Raw genomic sequence first — 17,987 nt, forward strand, 5'->3', positions numbered from 1 at the left:
TTTGGCTTCTGTCATTGTATCCTGACCAAGGAGGACTACCATCTCAGCACTGTTTGTCTAAACTGAGATCAAACACAAGCCTTTTCCTTGCCCTCCAGCAGTGCATTCAGAGATTTGAACCCCCTCCCTGCAGTACCCCTTGAGAGCTGCTAAGCTCAGTGTGTCTTGGCAACTCAGTGTTACAGCAGAATAACTGCAGATAAGGACACTGGGAACAACCAAAGTCAGTAAACACTTGGAATTTCTTCCCAGCTGAACAAGGATGAAAAGCTGGGGAAGAAAAAAAAAAATCAATTACCTGCATGGAAAAGAAAGTTGTTAAAGATTCAGGTTCAGCAATATTTGTCTTGGGAACTATTATAGCTCAGACCCTGTTCCACTGCACAGGCCAGAATGGAGAAACCATGTTTTCAATGATGGACCCTCAGTTCAAATGGCAGGAAAACAAACAAGTTCCACAGGCAATGGAGACAAAGATAAACCCCCTCTCTCCATAAACAGAGAATGAGGCCTGCTGGTCACCATTTCTGTGAGCAGCCTTGTAGAGTTCAGCAGTTCAGAACACATACCAGAACCAGCCCCAAATGTTTGCTTTTCCTCCGTAAGTTGTTGGTAGGAAATAAACACTTCCATAACAAACGAATTCTGCCAGGTGCAATTTCAGTTTTGTGTCAGTAAATGTTACACTCAAAAAACTGGAAAATTATCAACAGATATTGCAATTTAGCCCTATTTCCCATGTAACCATTTTTCCCCACAAACACTTTCCCATGTAATAGCACTCCTTGTAATATTCAGAAAAGGACTAGAATGAAGTTTGAAAGTGGTGCTATGTGGAATGGGGAACTCCTAGGAAGCCCCTCAGTAAGCAATATACATGAATGCCTGGCCCCCTCCCACTTCTGCCTATTTCTATATCACTTTGCCTTCACATATATTGGCTTTTTTCCATGGACCTCTGAAGACAACACTCTCAAACTGAGGCTGGTTTTACATTTGCAATGCTGTAGAGGTGGGAGCAAGCGATTTGTTTCCATCTATCTTGGTAGCTCAATGCCAAGTAATTGCATTCAAACTCTCTGCAAATCAGAAACAAGCCTAGGATCTCCCCCTCTGGATCTTCTCCATATGGAATATGGCTCACATCTGTGTTCAATCAAGCCAGTTGCTAAATGTCACAATGCCCTCATTCACAGGTAGCTTAAAGAACATTTAGCTCATAATAAAACAATCTGAACTCTGAAGTAGAACAGCTCTTCAGATGTGTGGTACTCTAAGTGTCCCTGTAAAGTATTTCTATCACAAACACACTCACATGGAAAGGCATCCACATGCCAGGCAGAGCCAGTGCCACGATTCTTCCCTGGTAAATAGATGTGGCCCTTCTCTATATGAGTGTCCAAGGCCAGCATGTACAGAAAAACTCTTTGTGAGCTGATTAATGTTCTATTCCTGCTCTCAAACAGATGGATTTCATTTGCTATTTTCCCTTCACTCACTTTTTAATTCAAGCATTCTAAAAAACCCATGCCATGGTCAATGATAATTTCAATGGTGCGTGATCTGGCCTTTACTCCTGCAAAAGCTTTCATGCCAGCTTCTCACCCTCTACATCTGTCTTTCAGTCACTGCATTATCAGGCTGCATTTCTTCCCCTCCTTACCAGGTATGAGCAAGTAAAGAAAAGAAAGGAATATTCATCGGTATTTTCAGAGTATTCAGAACCCAGCTCTGGCATTGCTAAAAAAAAAAAAGTTTTTTTTCAGCTTATGAATGTTATGTATAATACAGGAATGTTGGTGTATTAGGGAGTGGTGATTACGAAGACAGGATGGGCCTGTGGTGTAGTTCAGATCAAAATCACAACAAGCTTTGAAAATCAGGTTTGTGTCCTTGTCTTTCACAGGTCAGAGGAGCCCTGACAACAGGGAGGTGTTCTCCAAGACTGCTGTACTGCTTAAAAGAGAATAAGCTGCTATATTTAGAAGAATAGATGGTTTGCACTTTCAACATTCAGTGAAACACCCAACAGTCAGAGGAGGAGATGGCCAGGTTCAACACAGGTGGGCAGTTTCAGTGTTTATCACAGGTCCTGGGCAGCCAGCAGCAACTCTGAGCCCAGGAACACTTAAAAAAAGATGCAACACTGAGGGTGGCTACCATGGGCATTTCTGAGTATGTTTGTGTCGTGATTTAACTCCCAAAAAACAGAATGATGAAGCTTAGACCTAAGCATTTCCTCTAACTTGTAGATGACACGCACAATGGTTCCACAGAGAGTTCTCTCAAAGGATTATTTGACCATTTAGGACTAATAAAATAAATGCCTGCAGGGGTCAGCTGAATTGCATGGTATTTTACAAGCCTGCATAAAATGGCTTGTGCATTCTGGCATCATCAGGCTGCTCTCCTGGAGGAAGCACTGCTGACTGTGAGTGATGCAGGCAAAGGCCCCAGCCCACCTCCCTGCACAGTGTGCACTGCTCTGTGCTATGAACATCTGCCTGAAGGCTTCCATGGTCATTCAGAGAGGTTCTTTGCAGTGCTTTAGCTCTCTGACAAGCTAATGTTTCCTGCAGTAAATACTGCTTTCTCCAAGCTGCTACATTTTTAGTGAGAGGTTAAGCACTCATCAAAACTACCTCCCACCAGCTATACTCTAGTGCCTTGTAAGGTTCCAAATCCTACAACATCTGCCTGCATTTACTGGGCAAGAAGACTCATAAAACCTTGCATGGTTGTCAGCTGTGGAAGCATTTCAAGACTATCTGACCTGTTAAAGGAGAAGAAAAACTCAACCCATATGTACTTTGCAGCAGATTGCTCAACTGTTTGCCATTAGGTGTAATGGACCCTTCCCTGAAATGTCTTGTATTTCTGTCTGGAAGGTCTCAATGCAGGGAAGAGCACACTGCATTAACCTAGATGAAAAGCATCATTCTACAGTGTTACACCACTTGACATCAGCAGTGTCTGGTAAAGGACGTTGCTCCCAAAAGCATACGAACACCTCCTGCAGATGATACTCTCAGATACAAAACCCATTCAAAGTCCATTTGTCTCCCACCACAATCCCATGCAGTCCTGTCAGCCTGACCAGGTGTTTGAGGGCACTCTGAATGGTGATATAAAACACATTTCATGGTTCAGCTTTTATGACTCAAGGCTCTTCCCCTGCTCCTGGGAGTACTCAACCCACAGAGCCTCAAAGAGCTTTAATAAGTGATGACCAGAGCAGCTTTAAGAGCCTGGCTTTTACCACCCTTTTGAGCTTGGTCATCTGTATAGCTCAATCCAGATCAACAATGGTGTTGAAAGTGCTGGGATGGTTTATAGTTACTCTGAGGATTTGAACCACTGGAAAGCAGTTAGGTTTTACTGTACTTTGAGAAAGTGTTTTTAACCACTTCTAACAATGCCACAGCTAAAGAGGGATATCACACTGGACTGTCTTCAAAAACAAAACACAAAGAAATGTTTTGGGCCAAAAAGTGAACATCCTTACAGCAAGGGTACAGACTGTTTCTATGCAATACCTTGTTGAAAAAAACAACCAGCAAACTGACTTTATTTGGGTGGCTCCATGGACACCAAAGAATAAAGATTCCTGCAGGCGCAGTTTCATCCTGGACACAATCCTTCACTGATGGATAACAAGACATGATAAAGGAAAGCTGGATACTCCTATACTAATTAGTGGCCATGAACCTCCAGTTCCCAGGTCAGCACTCAAACCTAAGCAGCCTTGTCACATCTACTGCCATGCCACTGGCCTAAAAACTTGCCCTGTCAGCACAGCTGTTATTTAGCAATTCTCTGTCTCTTGAGCGAAGTAAATCTCCAAATATCAGTGGAAAAGAGGGAGCTGGTCAGCACATCTCCACTCTTTGACCCATTAGGATCCCTGTAAGTCTCAACTGAGTACTCTTGATCCAGGCATCTGTCTTGAGGCTTTTTCAGCCTCCTTGCACTGCCTCAGTACTGCAGGGACTCCAGGAGAAGAGCCACAATGGAGAAAAATGTAAGAAATTTGACAACAGTAGTGATCTTTGCCCTGGTAATGACTTGTCAGTGTCAATCTGCCAGTTACAGACTTTCTAAGTCAAATTTTTATCCTCCTCTTTTTATCTGTGATAGCTCCTCTTCAGACAGTGCAGGTATTCTCATAGTTCCAGAGGTCACAGTACTGCAGTGCAGAATTGTCAGTGTTTAAACCCTGCCAATATAAACAGAATGGGCATCCAAACTACTTATAAAAAGGCCCATGCAAGAGGGTTGTTCACTGCCAGCAGAGCAGTTCAGAAACTCCTGAAACAGCCTGTGCTGACTGAAGCAGGGTCAGGCTGAACTTGTCCCCAAACTTCATCCCAGACTCTCATCCTACGGCTGAATTCTGTTTTCTCCACCACAGCATTCCCTCACACAGTGCTTGGAGACGAGATACAACAAAAGCAGTACCAGTACTGCACAGTACAGTAACACATAGAAATCTGATGTTTCCTAACTTTCAAATGCTTGGCTATTCAGGTATGATGTTTCTTGATACAGATTTTTATATGTAATTTTACATTAGCTCTTCTATTGCCTTCTAGACATTTTCAAAATCATTAGGTATACTGAATCAATTATTCAGTGAAGCTTCCATACCATTTTAGCATATTCTTTGCCAAGTGCACTGTAAGCTGAATAATCAAGGCCAAGTTCATGATTTCCCAAGCTGTTACCATCCTATGTTTTTGGGTTTTTTTATAGCCTACAGAAGCAATGAAAATAAAATCCACAAAGAGAAGTCTCTGTGACATCCACACATCTCTGTGACTGTTTTCTGTGCTGATTTTGCTCATTAACCCACGATTTGAGATTTCTATCTGACCTCCACCAATGCTCCCAAGACATTCAAGCAGCATGGTAGGGAAACATCACTTCTTTCTTCTCTGTAGATTCCCCCTTTCTCACCACACAAACTTTTCTCTCTATTTTCCTTATCCAGTCCCTTTACTATTGCCCCTGCCTTACTGCTCCTCTCTGACTCAACTGTCACAGCTGCTCCCATCTCCCCAGTGCCACCTCTGCAAGCCTGATGACAAAGTCACATAAAACTCTCAAGCAGACACAAGGATACCTCCAAAATAAACCCCCTACCTCAGAGAAGATTCCTGTTTTGACTGTACCAGTTAATATTTAATTTCCATTAAATGACAGGAGTTAGAGCAGAGCTTTCCCCTTGGGTAGCAGTAGCACAGATCCTTGCAGCCTACAGTGCATCACTGTCAACACCTTTGCCTCTCCCACAGACTTCCCTCTCCTAGAAGTCAGCTCATTTTAAAACAAAGTAAATGGAGCACAGTCAGCCCCTGGTGTTTAAAAATCTTTGAAAGGGAGGCTGTGCTGTTATTCTGAGGAACCTTGTATTTACACTGCAGAAAGTGAGGTCTGACCCCTCCTGAAGAGAGGCCTCTCCCTGCTGAACCCACCACGGAGTGGAGCACAACTTTACTGCCACGGTTTTAGACTGCAATTAATGCAAACCAGCTGCGAAGCAGAAGCTTTTGAAAGAGGCTGCTCGTTTTCTCCTGAGGTTTTAATTTTATCAATCTAAGGCATCTATCTGAGCGACAGTTTGCTGAGAACATGCTCTCGTTTTCCCTTATTTTTGGGACTTCACATGGATTCACTATCTGGTGCCAAAGTGTGATCCGCTTTCTCAGGTGTAGATTGAAATTTCATCACTATCTTCATCACCAAGTACTTCAAGAATCAAATTTAAATCTAAACATGGACTTTCTTTGCAAAATTCATGCAGGCAGAGGTAACTGTTCAAGCCAAATTGGTATTTATGATCTTGTACTAAATTTTTAACACTGAAATTGGCACACAATTGCAAGAAATTCTGGCATCTCTTGGAAAAAAAATTGTCTAGATTATCCAGATATCAACAAGGGTCAAAATGTTTTCAGCGTAAGAAAACATTTTAATTGGTTAATTATTCAGATTTTACTTGTTCTCGGGCCAGGAGAACAATTGATAACCAAGTCCTTCCACAAACATAAGCAACATATATATAATTAATCCATTTTAAATCAGTGCTGCACAAAAGAAATGCTAATTTCTATTCATTCACTACTTCACAGCTCATCAGAAAGGCTTTACAAAGAAAACAAATGTTCAGCAGTAGCAAAGAATTTCACTGCATAGGTCTTTGGTCCCAAATTTATGTCTGTCCCAAGCTCAACACTGCTCTGCAATTCCTTGGCAAAGGGAAGCTATCCCAGTTACATAACTGATTTTTCCTTTGTAATGTAAAAAGTATTTTGTGGGTAGATAGATTTGGATATTAAAAAACCCCAAAAAAGCAGTCGAATCTTTTCCTGCCCAACAACAGCATCCACAGTGGTCTTTGGCCAGAGTTTTAACTGTTGTGCAACTTCATAGTTTCATACCAGCTGTCATTTCAGCAATTATAACTGAAGAGCAAGGCATTGTCTAGGAATTAATGACAAGCTGAGAAGAGATGGCCTAATGTGCAATCAAGGGGTAGCACATGCTCTTGCAACCACAGGAAATGCTCTGTAAGCTGGCTGTTATTGCACTCTCTGCAGAGCTGATGGGTTTCTGGGTCAGCTAATGTGCTGGCACAATTTTCTCTTTGTATTTTACATAGCTCACTAAATGCTAAGTTTCTTATATTCCAAAGATATCTCCCCCACCCTCAGCAGTTTCCTCAGCTGCCAGTAAGTTTTTGGGGGCAGAACTGGGAGGTGATCTTTGTGTCTAATGTTCAATTTCTATCATCAAATAATAATTTTACCAGAAGTCTGAGCAAATCACTGAACTGCTAAATTATCACAAAATGTAAACTTAGAAAAATGTGTGCTAAAAAGAAATATCTATTTCTAATACCAAGCCCAGGGTGTTTGGTGATTTGGTGCTGTAACTGAACACTTACATGAGGATTGATTAAGAAATTAAATGGACCTTGAAGAAACATTTCTTTCTCAGCATGACAAATTTACCACTTTAAAGGCAAAAATCTAATGCAAGCTGTTAGCTCCTCTCCAGATTCATGACTCTAAAAGTGAGTGCCATCCCTAGACTGGCCACATGCATATTTCAGATCCCTTCATGATGAAACAAAAAAATTTTCTAAATGTAATAGTGACATGGAGCAGCCCTCTACACAGCACTTGTTAAAAAGAAAAAGAAGAGAGGGAAAAAACCACTCCTTCAGAGCAAATATGTGAATACCAGATTTCAGTCTGAATGCTACTTGAAGCCTGATGATACCCATTGTTACTTGGTAATTAAAATCTTTATTTCAATCCACACTACCTTTGCAATATGGTTTTGTGTCATTTTTATGAGCTATGGAACTTGCTAATCTCATCTTCTATATTTGTATATGTGTGTGACACTTTATTTGGCTAACAAACTCTTCCACAATCAATTCTGTTTCATGCTAGGGAAGCATGAAAATAGATTTCCCCTTCTGGCTGGCTGTAAAATAGCTCTTTTTCTTTACCACTTACTGACCAAAAGGCTGTTAAATCTCCATTTTTGCTTTCAGTGGATCCTGTTCTTGCTCAAGAACCAGGATACAATTGACAGCTGGAGCTGAGGATGAAAAGCTGAAAACCCTTTACACCTGCATCACCTGTGTTTGTACTGCAAACAAACAGACGTGAACAGAGAGCAGAATCTGCCCTCAAGTACCATTCACTGCTCACAGCCTCACAGCCAGCCCAGCCTGCCAGTGCTGCTGCCAAACAAACACCAGAGGGAACAAACCAGCACCAACCATGCTGGTACTCACTGAAGGACAGCACTTGTCCTAGAGCCCTGTGAGACAAAAAACTGCTACCCAAGAGGTCATTTATTCCTTGGTGAGTGCTGTAACACATACAGAGGGCACTTAACTGCTGCTGTAACTCGTATCTGTGGGGACAGTGAGGAGGAATCACGAGGGATGAACAATCTGACCACCCACCCTTACCCACAGATGAGATCATTATGCTGCTCTGGGAGCTGGTCCTCAGTGGAGGCAAACAAAACAAACTTATTTCACTTATATACCTGAGCTATTAACACCTTACAGTACTTGCAGAGAACAGGTTAAAAAAGATTTTTTTTTTTTCCCCTTGCACTTTATAATAGAAAACAGCGGCAGTTGGAGATACCTTCTCTCCCCTGACCATCACTCTCTTCATAATCTCTCTTGCCACATGATGCAAAAAACATCTTGCCCTTGAAGCGGGAGTTAGAAGCTTGACTCTTAAAGCCCCCTCTGAACTTTCTATAAAAATATATTGATAAAAGTTTGCCCTTTTCATCTGGCTTAGCCCATCACCAGCAAAGTCCCAGTGGTCCTGGGAATGGGTGGCACAGGGAGCCATCACCTCCCCACCCCCAAGTGCTGTGGCGTGGGAAAGCCCTGAGCCCACATTCCTCAGCAGCACTCAGCACAGGAAGGCTCCTGCCTCCTCACTCAAACCTTTCACTAACACTCAGCAAGGTAAATAAACCATGCAGTCAGGGAGCTTCAGACTGTTCCTCTCACAAGCCAGGAGAAGGGTGGAAATATTTGTTTACAGGAAGACACATTTACTCCCGCTCCCTGTGCCTTGGAGTAAGCACCTGCCACTTGCAGAAACTGTTTCCCCCTGTTTTCTTTTGCGTTAAAGGCTTACTGAGCTGTGTGAAATGATCTTCCTGGAATAAATATCTGAAAAGAAGTGATTTTGCCTACCAGCACAGCATCGCCCTAGGAGCACATTTGTGCTCACACACACAGCTCTGCTCAGCCTGTTTTGGTACAACTCATGACTGTGCCACTGCTGCTTGCAAGTGTAACATTTTCAAGCACTGATGCCCAAAATTTGCTTGTCTAAACCTCCTGATTGAATAAGGGGGGCACCTTAAAAATCTCAGTCTTAAGAAAGTCAAGAGTCTGCCTTCTCAAAAAACACATGTGGAAGTACGACAGATGAAACCTGTAGAAGTCCAGGTGACAAAAAACCCCAAAGCCACAGGCTTCCTTTTTCTTTTTCTTTTTTCCTTTGGTGTCACATCCAACACAGGTGCTTTCAGCATGTACTATGAGATATTTAAGCCCCAAAAATCACCTTAGTGTTAGAGATAGTGTGCCCTGACAAAACTAGCAGGTGAAGTCTCAGCCAAAGGTCAACTCTTAGTCTTCTTAGCTTTCTTAGATAATATATAGAATAAAGCAGATTTTACTTTGTTTTCCCTGTTTTCACAACTGTTTAGGATTTTAGTTGCTCACACACTTAAAATAAAAGTGGATGCGTTTGTTCACCTTTCACTTTCTTGAAAGGAATTCTTCTCACTTTAATGAGAAGAATGAAGAGAATTAAAAGACCATTTTACAAAGGTGACAGCTAAGTATAATGTTACAAAATGGCCTTTTGCATAAAACCCTCAACAATATCAAAAAGCTAAGTGATAGAATTGATCTCTCTCCCCTTCCACAGCTTCTACAAGAGTTTGCAATTCCTCTTTGGTTTTCCAACCTTTGGAAAATCTGAGAGGGATGGACAAAGCCAATGCAGAGCTTTATCCTCATGTGCATTCATCTCTCCTCAAGCAGTCACTCCCATTTTTCTTAATATCGAAGTATCAGCTGTTAAAAAAATAATAGCAGGGAGAATATAGAAGAGTTTTAAGCACACAGCAGTTTGTTCAGGGCAGCATAAGGCAGAAAGAAGCATACTACTGACAGGACTGTTTGCATGAAGTGTAAAACCACCTTTGTTTTGCTTCCATCAGAATGCAGGAATTCACACCAACACAACAATCCCAGGTATGCAGTCACAGAACTAATTAAGAAAAAGAAAACACGGTTTCTGCAGAAAGACAAAGCTTATATTGACCATAGGTGAAATTCTGCTAGCACATAATGCTGTTAAATCCAGTGCCTCAGCCAGAAATCAACGCCGTGGTGAGCGAGACAGCTCGAGCAGAGACTCACCTCCTTCCCTGGCCTGAGAGCCTGCACCTACGAGCTTTCCACAGCAAGTGCAGGGGGAGAAGTGGGGCTGTGGCACTGCCAGTGCCCAGAGCTGGCACTGCCAGGCTGAGCTGCACTCACCGTGCATCTGGTACGTGTAGGGCGCCTGTCCCGCCGCCGGCGCGCTGAAGCTGGAGCCGTAGCTGAGAAATCCACTCTGTCCTGGAGAGTGGCTCAGGCTGTCCTCTGTTTTAATGCCTTTGGGGAGCACAGTGGGAACCAAGAGCAAGACATGAGTGCTTGTCATAAGAAGATGTGAAAAAAGCAAGCATAGGAATTAACAATTTTTCGGCTGGATTTTAACCTAGTAAACTTTTTTTACACTTTCATTTACACACACACACACATATATAAAGCTATGTGTTTAATTGTTTGCATTACCCAAATAGGTCTCCTGACAGCCAAACAAATTCATCACAAATTTGAGTCAGCTCCATCCTATATCCACACCCAAGTGCACTTCTGCTAAGACGGTTAAATAAGCATGAATAATATTGCTTTCAAAAACAACTTCTGAACATATAGTTTTGTTACAGAATTGAAGAAACTCACTGACACATAAACTTCCTGAAGAGTTATCAGATGCAAGCAATGATTAACAACACAACAGCACCTTCAGCAAAATAACCTCAACATTTTTGTTCTCAAAAGACTCATTTTTTACTTGCATTGTATTTTCAGCCTTGATACCAAAACATTTATTGGCAAGTCCTACAGGAGGGTTATCATCTACTCAGCTGGATATAACATACAGTTCAGGAACAATAGGTAACCCCTGAAACCACAAAAATCTTTTCATTTCTAAAACCAGGCAATTAAGCTGACAATTTACAGGGGGAACAGCAATAGCTGAATTAAACATTGCAAGATGAAACCTTTTCTGGTAATGAAAGGAGTTGATATTTTATTCTGAGATGCTGCTGAGATTGTACAGCTGTATTATTAAAATAAACAGCTCAAAGGTGCAACATATTATGAACCCTTTGGGCGTGATCCTTCCCTCCTTTGCATCCTATTTGCACAACAGAAAATGGCCATTGGATACTCCCTGGGTGCTGGGATTAAACAAAGACCCTGCTGATGTTTGGGCCTTGGATTTACACACTCTCCATGCTGTTGTCATCTTTTAGCACTTGCAGGGAAACTTGTAGACAAGTTGAATTCAGGTGCCTTTCCCCAGCCATGCTCCTTTCTAGTTTAACTACAAGCAGCAAGTCTGTGCTTGCTCAGGTTTGGAATAAGTTCTCCCAGACAATGTTTTCTCCAATAAAAATTACTTATAGCTTTAGGTGAGAACTGCCAGGCAGTTTGAGCACAAGCTCATAACAAGATGACTGTGAAAGGCAGGAGTTTATTTGGACAGTGAGGGGACAAGTGCTGGTGCAAGTGTGTGGTTTCATCACTGCTGGGGAAGAGAAGTGTGTGCAGAGAAGCTTCTCTTCCCAACATCCCGTGCTTTCCTATTCCACCAGCACTCCACAGGCCAGCATTCAACCTACCCAGCCCAGTTACAATTAATCCTCAGCAAACGGGCCTCTCTGGAAGCCTAAAAATTGTTGTCAGACAGCAAAATAACTTAGCACCAAATTAATTTCCACATAATGTTTTGTTTTGTCTAGAAACTGGCCGAGTTTTATTTTTTGTGCCTAAAAACAATACTGCTTCATTGTTCTTGGTTGTCAGCCAGGTGGAGTTTTTCATATGCTGTGCTGAGTATCTTAGAGAGGGTGTAGGGGCTGAGGGAGGGAAACCACGGCTCAAGGATGCTAAGAGGTCACCCACAGGATTTATAAGCAGCATATGGGCCTGACACATGTATGCTCTAAAGCCTCTAGGCAGTAGCAAATGGCTCTACTTTCACCTGCTCTAACAGGACAACTGTTCAGAGTTTTCCTTGGAAGTCAGCCAGCTGATGCAAACACACAAATAGCTCCAGGAAGGGTCTCGAAACATTCCTCTCATCATCCTGGTAGAGCTTTGGCTCTGCCAAAGCCACTTCCCCAGCCCTCCAGAGTGCTGCACTAAATTTCCCTTCAGTAAAAGCTCTGTCTGTATAAAAACTTCTTGTTGGGAAGAGATACTGTATTTGCCAAGTAAACACAAAGGTGTTTAAGAGCACAAAAGAAAACAGGAGTGGAAACAAAACTACGAATCCATTTTAATGGTGCAAGACTCAGCCCTCATGGGAGCAGTCAGAAGTAAGAAGCCCAAAGCTTTCTGGTAAAGAGCTGTAGCTAAACAAGAGCAATATCTCTTTGGTCTTTAGGAGTAGAAAGAACTTTCAGGCTCCTCAAGAGCTTGGTATTCCCATGCAGAACTTAAGGACACTCAAGGCTTGGTTTACCAAGCATTCCTCTGTCAGGAGTGCTGGTTTAATTAGTTCCCTGTGCAAATCCCCCAGCTGCTCCTGCCCAGCACTGTCCCCCCACAGCTGTTGGTAAGGCTGTGCAGAAAAGCAGGGAATAAAGCTGACTGTTAGGGGTTAGAAATGTTGACTGCACATATAGCCAATAACTGTTCACTTAAACACAAACTCTTCCAAAACCAGAGTGCTCTAACATCTCACCCATGTCTTATTCTGCTCTGCATTTTGGTTCTTCTGTAAAAATATACACAAAAATTTTCTCAAAGTAGCTTGTGTTATTGAAACTTCAGGAAGAATCAAGGATGAAGAGTAGTTTTCATAAACATCGTATTTACTGTACTTTGTCCTGACACTGGGAACACTCACGAGCTACTACTCCTAAGTGTCACATCCTACTGAACCTGAACTTCTCATAGTCTACAACTGACTGGCTCCAAACTTAGCTAGTTTGCAAAAACAACCCATGATATGAAGAGCTGATAGGCTGAAAGCTGATATAGCTCAAAGTAAACTTCACGTTTTTCAAGTCAGACCTTCCTCTAAGCCTAAGAAGACAACGGTGCTGAGACATAAATGACCACTTCACTCCAAGGCTTAAAGATTTCCAATCTGTTTTGCCAGCAGCAGGAGGTGATGTCCTCACAGGCCCCAGGACTGAGGAGTACTCACTGTAGGAGGGGATTCCATAGGGCTGCCCCGGGGGAGGATAGGCAGAGTAGGCAGCAGCCTGCTGGATTCCTGTGCTGTACTGAGCCTGTCCATACGCTGCCATCGTGGGGAAGGACGGGACTGTCACTATGTGGGGATAATGTCTATTCAGAACAAGAAAACAGAAGGGTTTATGGCAATAATAGTTACTGTACATGAGCTTCTAGAGCACAAGCACAACAGCTTTAGACGTCTTGCTAAAATAACATTCAACAGAGGATGCTGAGTATTTTGGGAATTTGGAATTGACTGGACTGAAACAGAAGTTTGTTTTATGGAGAATCAGATTAAGTCACCTAAATGCACAGTGATTTTAAAACAGTGTAAAGTATATGCGAGTTAAAAAAATAAAATAAAATCAACACTGATTTTTCATGTTTCATTTTGAGTTTGCTGAACAAGTGGGTGCAATGGGAAACCTCAGACATTTCGACACATCCCCTCTGTGGTCACTCTAAACACGACAATATTCAAACTGATAAGATTTGGATACCCAGGGGTAAAAAAACACACTTCACAGTACCTCAAACCTTATTTCACTCCATATCCGAGAAGATTAAGAACCAGCTACTTCACTGTGCCAGAGACGTGCGGGGGAACAGGTGGATGGGCTTAGGGCAGATGTTTTTTAAGGTGACAGAAGCCTGCATAAAATGGCTGTTCAGCAAGACATGGATTTTAAATTACAGCACTTGGCAGGAGCACTCACTTTGTGGTGTACAGATGGAGAGGACACTGTGGTGCTGCTTTGCTGCTGCCTGGAAAACAAAATTAAAGAGTCTTAGATTTTCAACGTGTTCTGTTCTATGGCCAAGCAGATACAATTGTTTTTACCACTGCTGGTGGGAGAAAAATATACAGGAATCAAAAGACTTTTTATTTTTTAGTTAATATTCCCAAACTGAGGTAGGTAAGAAAGATATTCTCTGCTTAACAACAAATACAGATTTAGTTTTTAATTGAGGGTGATACCAGTTGATTAAACTACCAGTTTCTTCTTCTCATGGGACTGATACCACTCATGAAACTGGGCTTTGAAGCAATGACTCATATGCTAAAGGCTATAAAAGCCAATACTATGATTGCTGAAGTGATTTAAGCTCACTGCACATTTTGATCTTTTTCTTTTTTTGGTACTCTCCTAGACCATGACTCACTTTCTTTAATGTCCATAAAAACATATCAAATAATAGTGAATATTAAAAATACAACATCATAAATCTCCTTAATTTGAATTTTTTGACTTAACTATAGCATACCTTATTGAACTACCAGCAATCAAAAACTTAAATCAGTAGGAAACCTATCATAAAAGTGTTATGTGCAAGCTGTCTTCTAATGGACCAAATTGTTGTGTGCTGTAACACTACTAAAGAAAAATGTGCCACCAGCTTTATTCAGAGATAAATTTACACTTACCTAATTAAAAACTAAAAAGCCAAAACCAAACAAATAAAGAAAGCTAAATTAAAACCTGGATGTTGAACTGAAAACACCATACCAAAATACCACCATGTACATTTTGCAGGTTGCCTCCACAGTGCCATCCAAACTTTGCTTCTCGGTTCCTGGCTGGAGCTGTCATTAATTCAGCACTAAAAATGCCAAAACACTCTCACAATCATCAATAATGACGAGGCACAACTGATTCAGCCTCTGTGTCTCCTGGCTGCATTAATGCACACACCAGACTCACTGCACATGGCTTCTCCATTCACTTTCAGTGACCAAAACAGAACAACTTCCTTTGTTCAGACATTGGTCAGCTGGCAAATTAAACATTTAAACCACTTTTCATTTAATGAAATATGCAAGTAGAGATAAAGTCTAAATAAATGCAAACAATCCAAGAGGTTTGGGTAACTTGTGCTGTAAACATGGACAGAATGACCAAAAAGATCCAGCATGCTCACATCTGAAATGTTTGTTCACCCTGATTTAGATCTCTTGAAATTTTTCTTTCACATACAACCCTTTTTCACAACGTTTTACATGGCTTGATCATTTTACACTCTAACATGGAGATTACACCAAACTATTTTTAAAAACATTGCCATTTCATCTGGTAACTTTTTATACTAAATTTTAATAAAAATTGCATCATCATGAGTTCTTACTAAAAATATCAACTACTAGGTATCATTACATTTTTAGAATGTTAGTTTATGTAATTAATGGTGAAACCTATACAAGCCTAATCACTAACAGGATTGCCCTAATCACTGACAGAAACAAAACCAGATTCTTTCTTCAAACCTTAGAAAAGTAAAACCCACCTGAACCCTACCTTGCTTTCTGCACCTATAAAATGTGGTACAGTAATCTATTTCCCAAGCAACAGGCAGAGAGGTTTAGTTAAAAATACTGACAAAAGACAGTGTTATACAAATGTACGTATTACTGACAAAGGATAATGTTATACACATGTGTCTATTCACTTACACATCCACAGATAAAAGAATAAGTTTAAATCCAAAACTGGACTTACCTGAGTCACCTTCAAACTCACTATGAAAAATTTGCTTTGACTTACCTGAAAGATAACAGTTTAGACAATTAGATTTTCAGACTGTGAAAACAAGAACCACACCATTTCTGTCTGTCTCTCATTACAAAACTGCACTGAAGAAACAGACATTTTACAATTCATTTATTTAATTTTTAATGGCTTTTACATCAAAAAAACAGAAGAACAGTTTGAGCACAAGCTGATTTTTTTTTTCTCTTTGAAAAATACCACAGCTTCAAATGTTTTATTTTGGTACAGAGTAAATAAGTTAGTCAAGAATGCCAAGTAGGAATTTACTGTGTGTGAATATGCAATATGCTATTGTCACCAACAAGAAAAGGCAAAGTTGATCCTACAGGCAAAATGTGCACTTGAAAGTTATATTGATGTAACTGCATATCTCATGACAAGCACCCATGGAAATGAAAGGCCAGACAGTTACATGGATATCTAAATGAGTAAGTACAATGACTAGACTTGCTAAATTTAATACTTTATGTGCAATACAGAGCATAAATTTGTGTGCGTTTATTACATTAAGAGCTCTGTCAGTGAGAATTGTCAAACACACAAGTGTTTTCCTGTTCTTCAAATTAGCCAGAAGTATTTTCAAGGGAAAGAGCACAATCTTGGTAGCACAGGGGATCATTCTGTAGAAAAAACACCGTAATATTTCTACAAGAAACAAATCAATATGAGCTGACACTGGCAAACTGGTGTCCAACAGTACAACTCCTGTGTTGGCTCATTTATATCATATATATCAAAAAAAAAAGTTCCTGCACCAAGATGTTTATAAAATGATGTACCTAAAAATCATTTCTAGCTCTAATCTTTTCTGCAAACATGGACATTTAAAAGGGTGTTTCCTTTAGGCTGTTATTCCTTCTACTGCTCTTGTACATAGGCAGTCACGATGGGCTGGGCGTGATTTAACCACGCAATTCCTAATGCCTGAGCAAACATGCAAACAAAACATCTCCTGGGTTTCTAAGAGCCTATAAATGAAGGGTTAAACATACTACTAAAACATAATAGCCAGTGCCTTTTCCTAACTCCCCTCTAACAGGAAGGCTGACAGATCCTGACCGCAGCAAACAATAGCTGGGATTGTACTAGCAAGAACTAGTTCAGCTGCATCACTTGCCAATAATTTTTTTAGCAGATTTAACATTCTTCTGTTTCCTTCACTTGAACAGTATGATGGGGCAGGGGGGGAGAAGGAGGAGAGCAGATAAATTTCCATCAGAGCCTCAACCACTGAAAGAATTTCTCCCTGGTACCTGCCAAATGTGAAACTCCAGCGCAGAGGCCAGCAGGGCTAACCATTTGGGGATGGCATCAATGGTCTCAGAGCGATGCAAACTGGGGCACAGAGCTGCTTTGGCAAGAGGTTTTCAGGCTGCTCAGTATATTTCTGGGCCTGGGAGCCCCCACTTTAACAGCAGCAGCAGCACAGCCACCAAAGCCCAGGGCTCACGTTCACACTATCACTGGGACTTTAGCAAAAACTATCAAGTCGACACAAAATATGGTTTACACCTGCAATTCTTCCAGTGGAACAAAAATGTACACATGCAGGTGGGGAAATGCAGGCACCAACTATACACAGATATATATATATATATATACACAAATGAAATATTTCTATCCCATTTTCATTCAAGCCATTGTGGAACTAAAGGATTCAACCACAGCTGGCGAGTCTATGAAAAAGAAAAAAATCCTCAAAAATCTCAGTTGCTCACTATACTGTAGAACTAATTGCCAGAAGCAGAGGCCTTGCAGTGGCCAGCTCCTGTTGGTTACATATTGTCATGTATGTAATGTTAAAGCAGCAAACAGCAAGCAGAAGAGCAGCCTACCTTCTATGTCATCTGGAGCCGTGGCATAAATATGAGAAAGGTTAAGCTTCAGTCTGTCAGGGCACTCTTTATTTACAGTCAGACTGGGTGATATCACTAGATCTAGCATTTCCTTATACCTGAAGGAAAACAAAGGAAAAATACAATTTATTCATTAATTATGCATGCTTACTAATGATTCAATTTTTTTTCCCTAAGAGTATAAATATTAAAGCTGATTACCTAAACCCAGGCTTCATATAAATTCCACATAATAACGTTCACTAAAGTTTTCATCAAAGGGAAATGCTGAATTAAAATGCAGTACTTGCTTCCTTGGAGATTACACCAATCTGATTAATGATTCCCCTTTCTTCCCGGATTTTGCCATACAAAAACTAAATTCCTGACTTCTCATATGCCATCAAAGCAAGAATACACACACCAGTGTCCAGTGAGGCTGCAGAACAGATTGTAACAGGATGAAAATGAAGCTGAGGGCAGTTAAGATCATTATCGAGTCTTACAAGGTAATAA

The 17,987-nt window shown here is 41.0% G+C and overlaps 1 protein-coding gene across 5 annotated transcripts in view; it reads right to left on the bottom strand.

Annotated features, from left to right (window-relative positions):
- The window catches only part of EYA2 (EYA transcriptional coactivator and phosphatase 2), an 88,612-nt gene that overhangs the window by 31,827 nt on the left and 38,798 nt on the right, over positions 1-17,987 (bottom strand). For all 5 annotated transcript variants that reach the window (XM_058850501.1, XM_058850502.1, XM_058850500.1 and 2 more), the window contains exons 2-5: positions 17,472-17,590; positions 13,807-13,855; positions 13,059-13,201; positions 10,106-10,222 (exon numbers count right to left, since the gene is read on the bottom strand). In XM_058850501.1, the coding sequence (XP_058706484.1) occupies positions 10,106-10,222; positions 13,059-13,201; positions 13,807-13,855; positions 17,472-17,580 (418 nt within the window). In that variant the 5' untranslated portion in view covers positions 17,581-17,590. The remainder of the gene's footprint in view (positions 1-10,105; positions 10,223-13,058; positions 13,202-13,806; positions 13,856-17,471; positions 17,591-17,987) is intronic.

The sequence above is a fragment of the Poecile atricapillus genome, chromosome 15, assembly GCF_030490865.1.
Source record: "Poecile atricapillus isolate bPoeAtr1 chromosome 15, bPoeAtr1.hap1, whole genome shotgun sequence".
Classification (NCBI taxonomy): Eukaryota; Metazoa; Chordata; class Aves; order Passeriformes; family Paridae; genus Poecile; species Poecile atricapillus.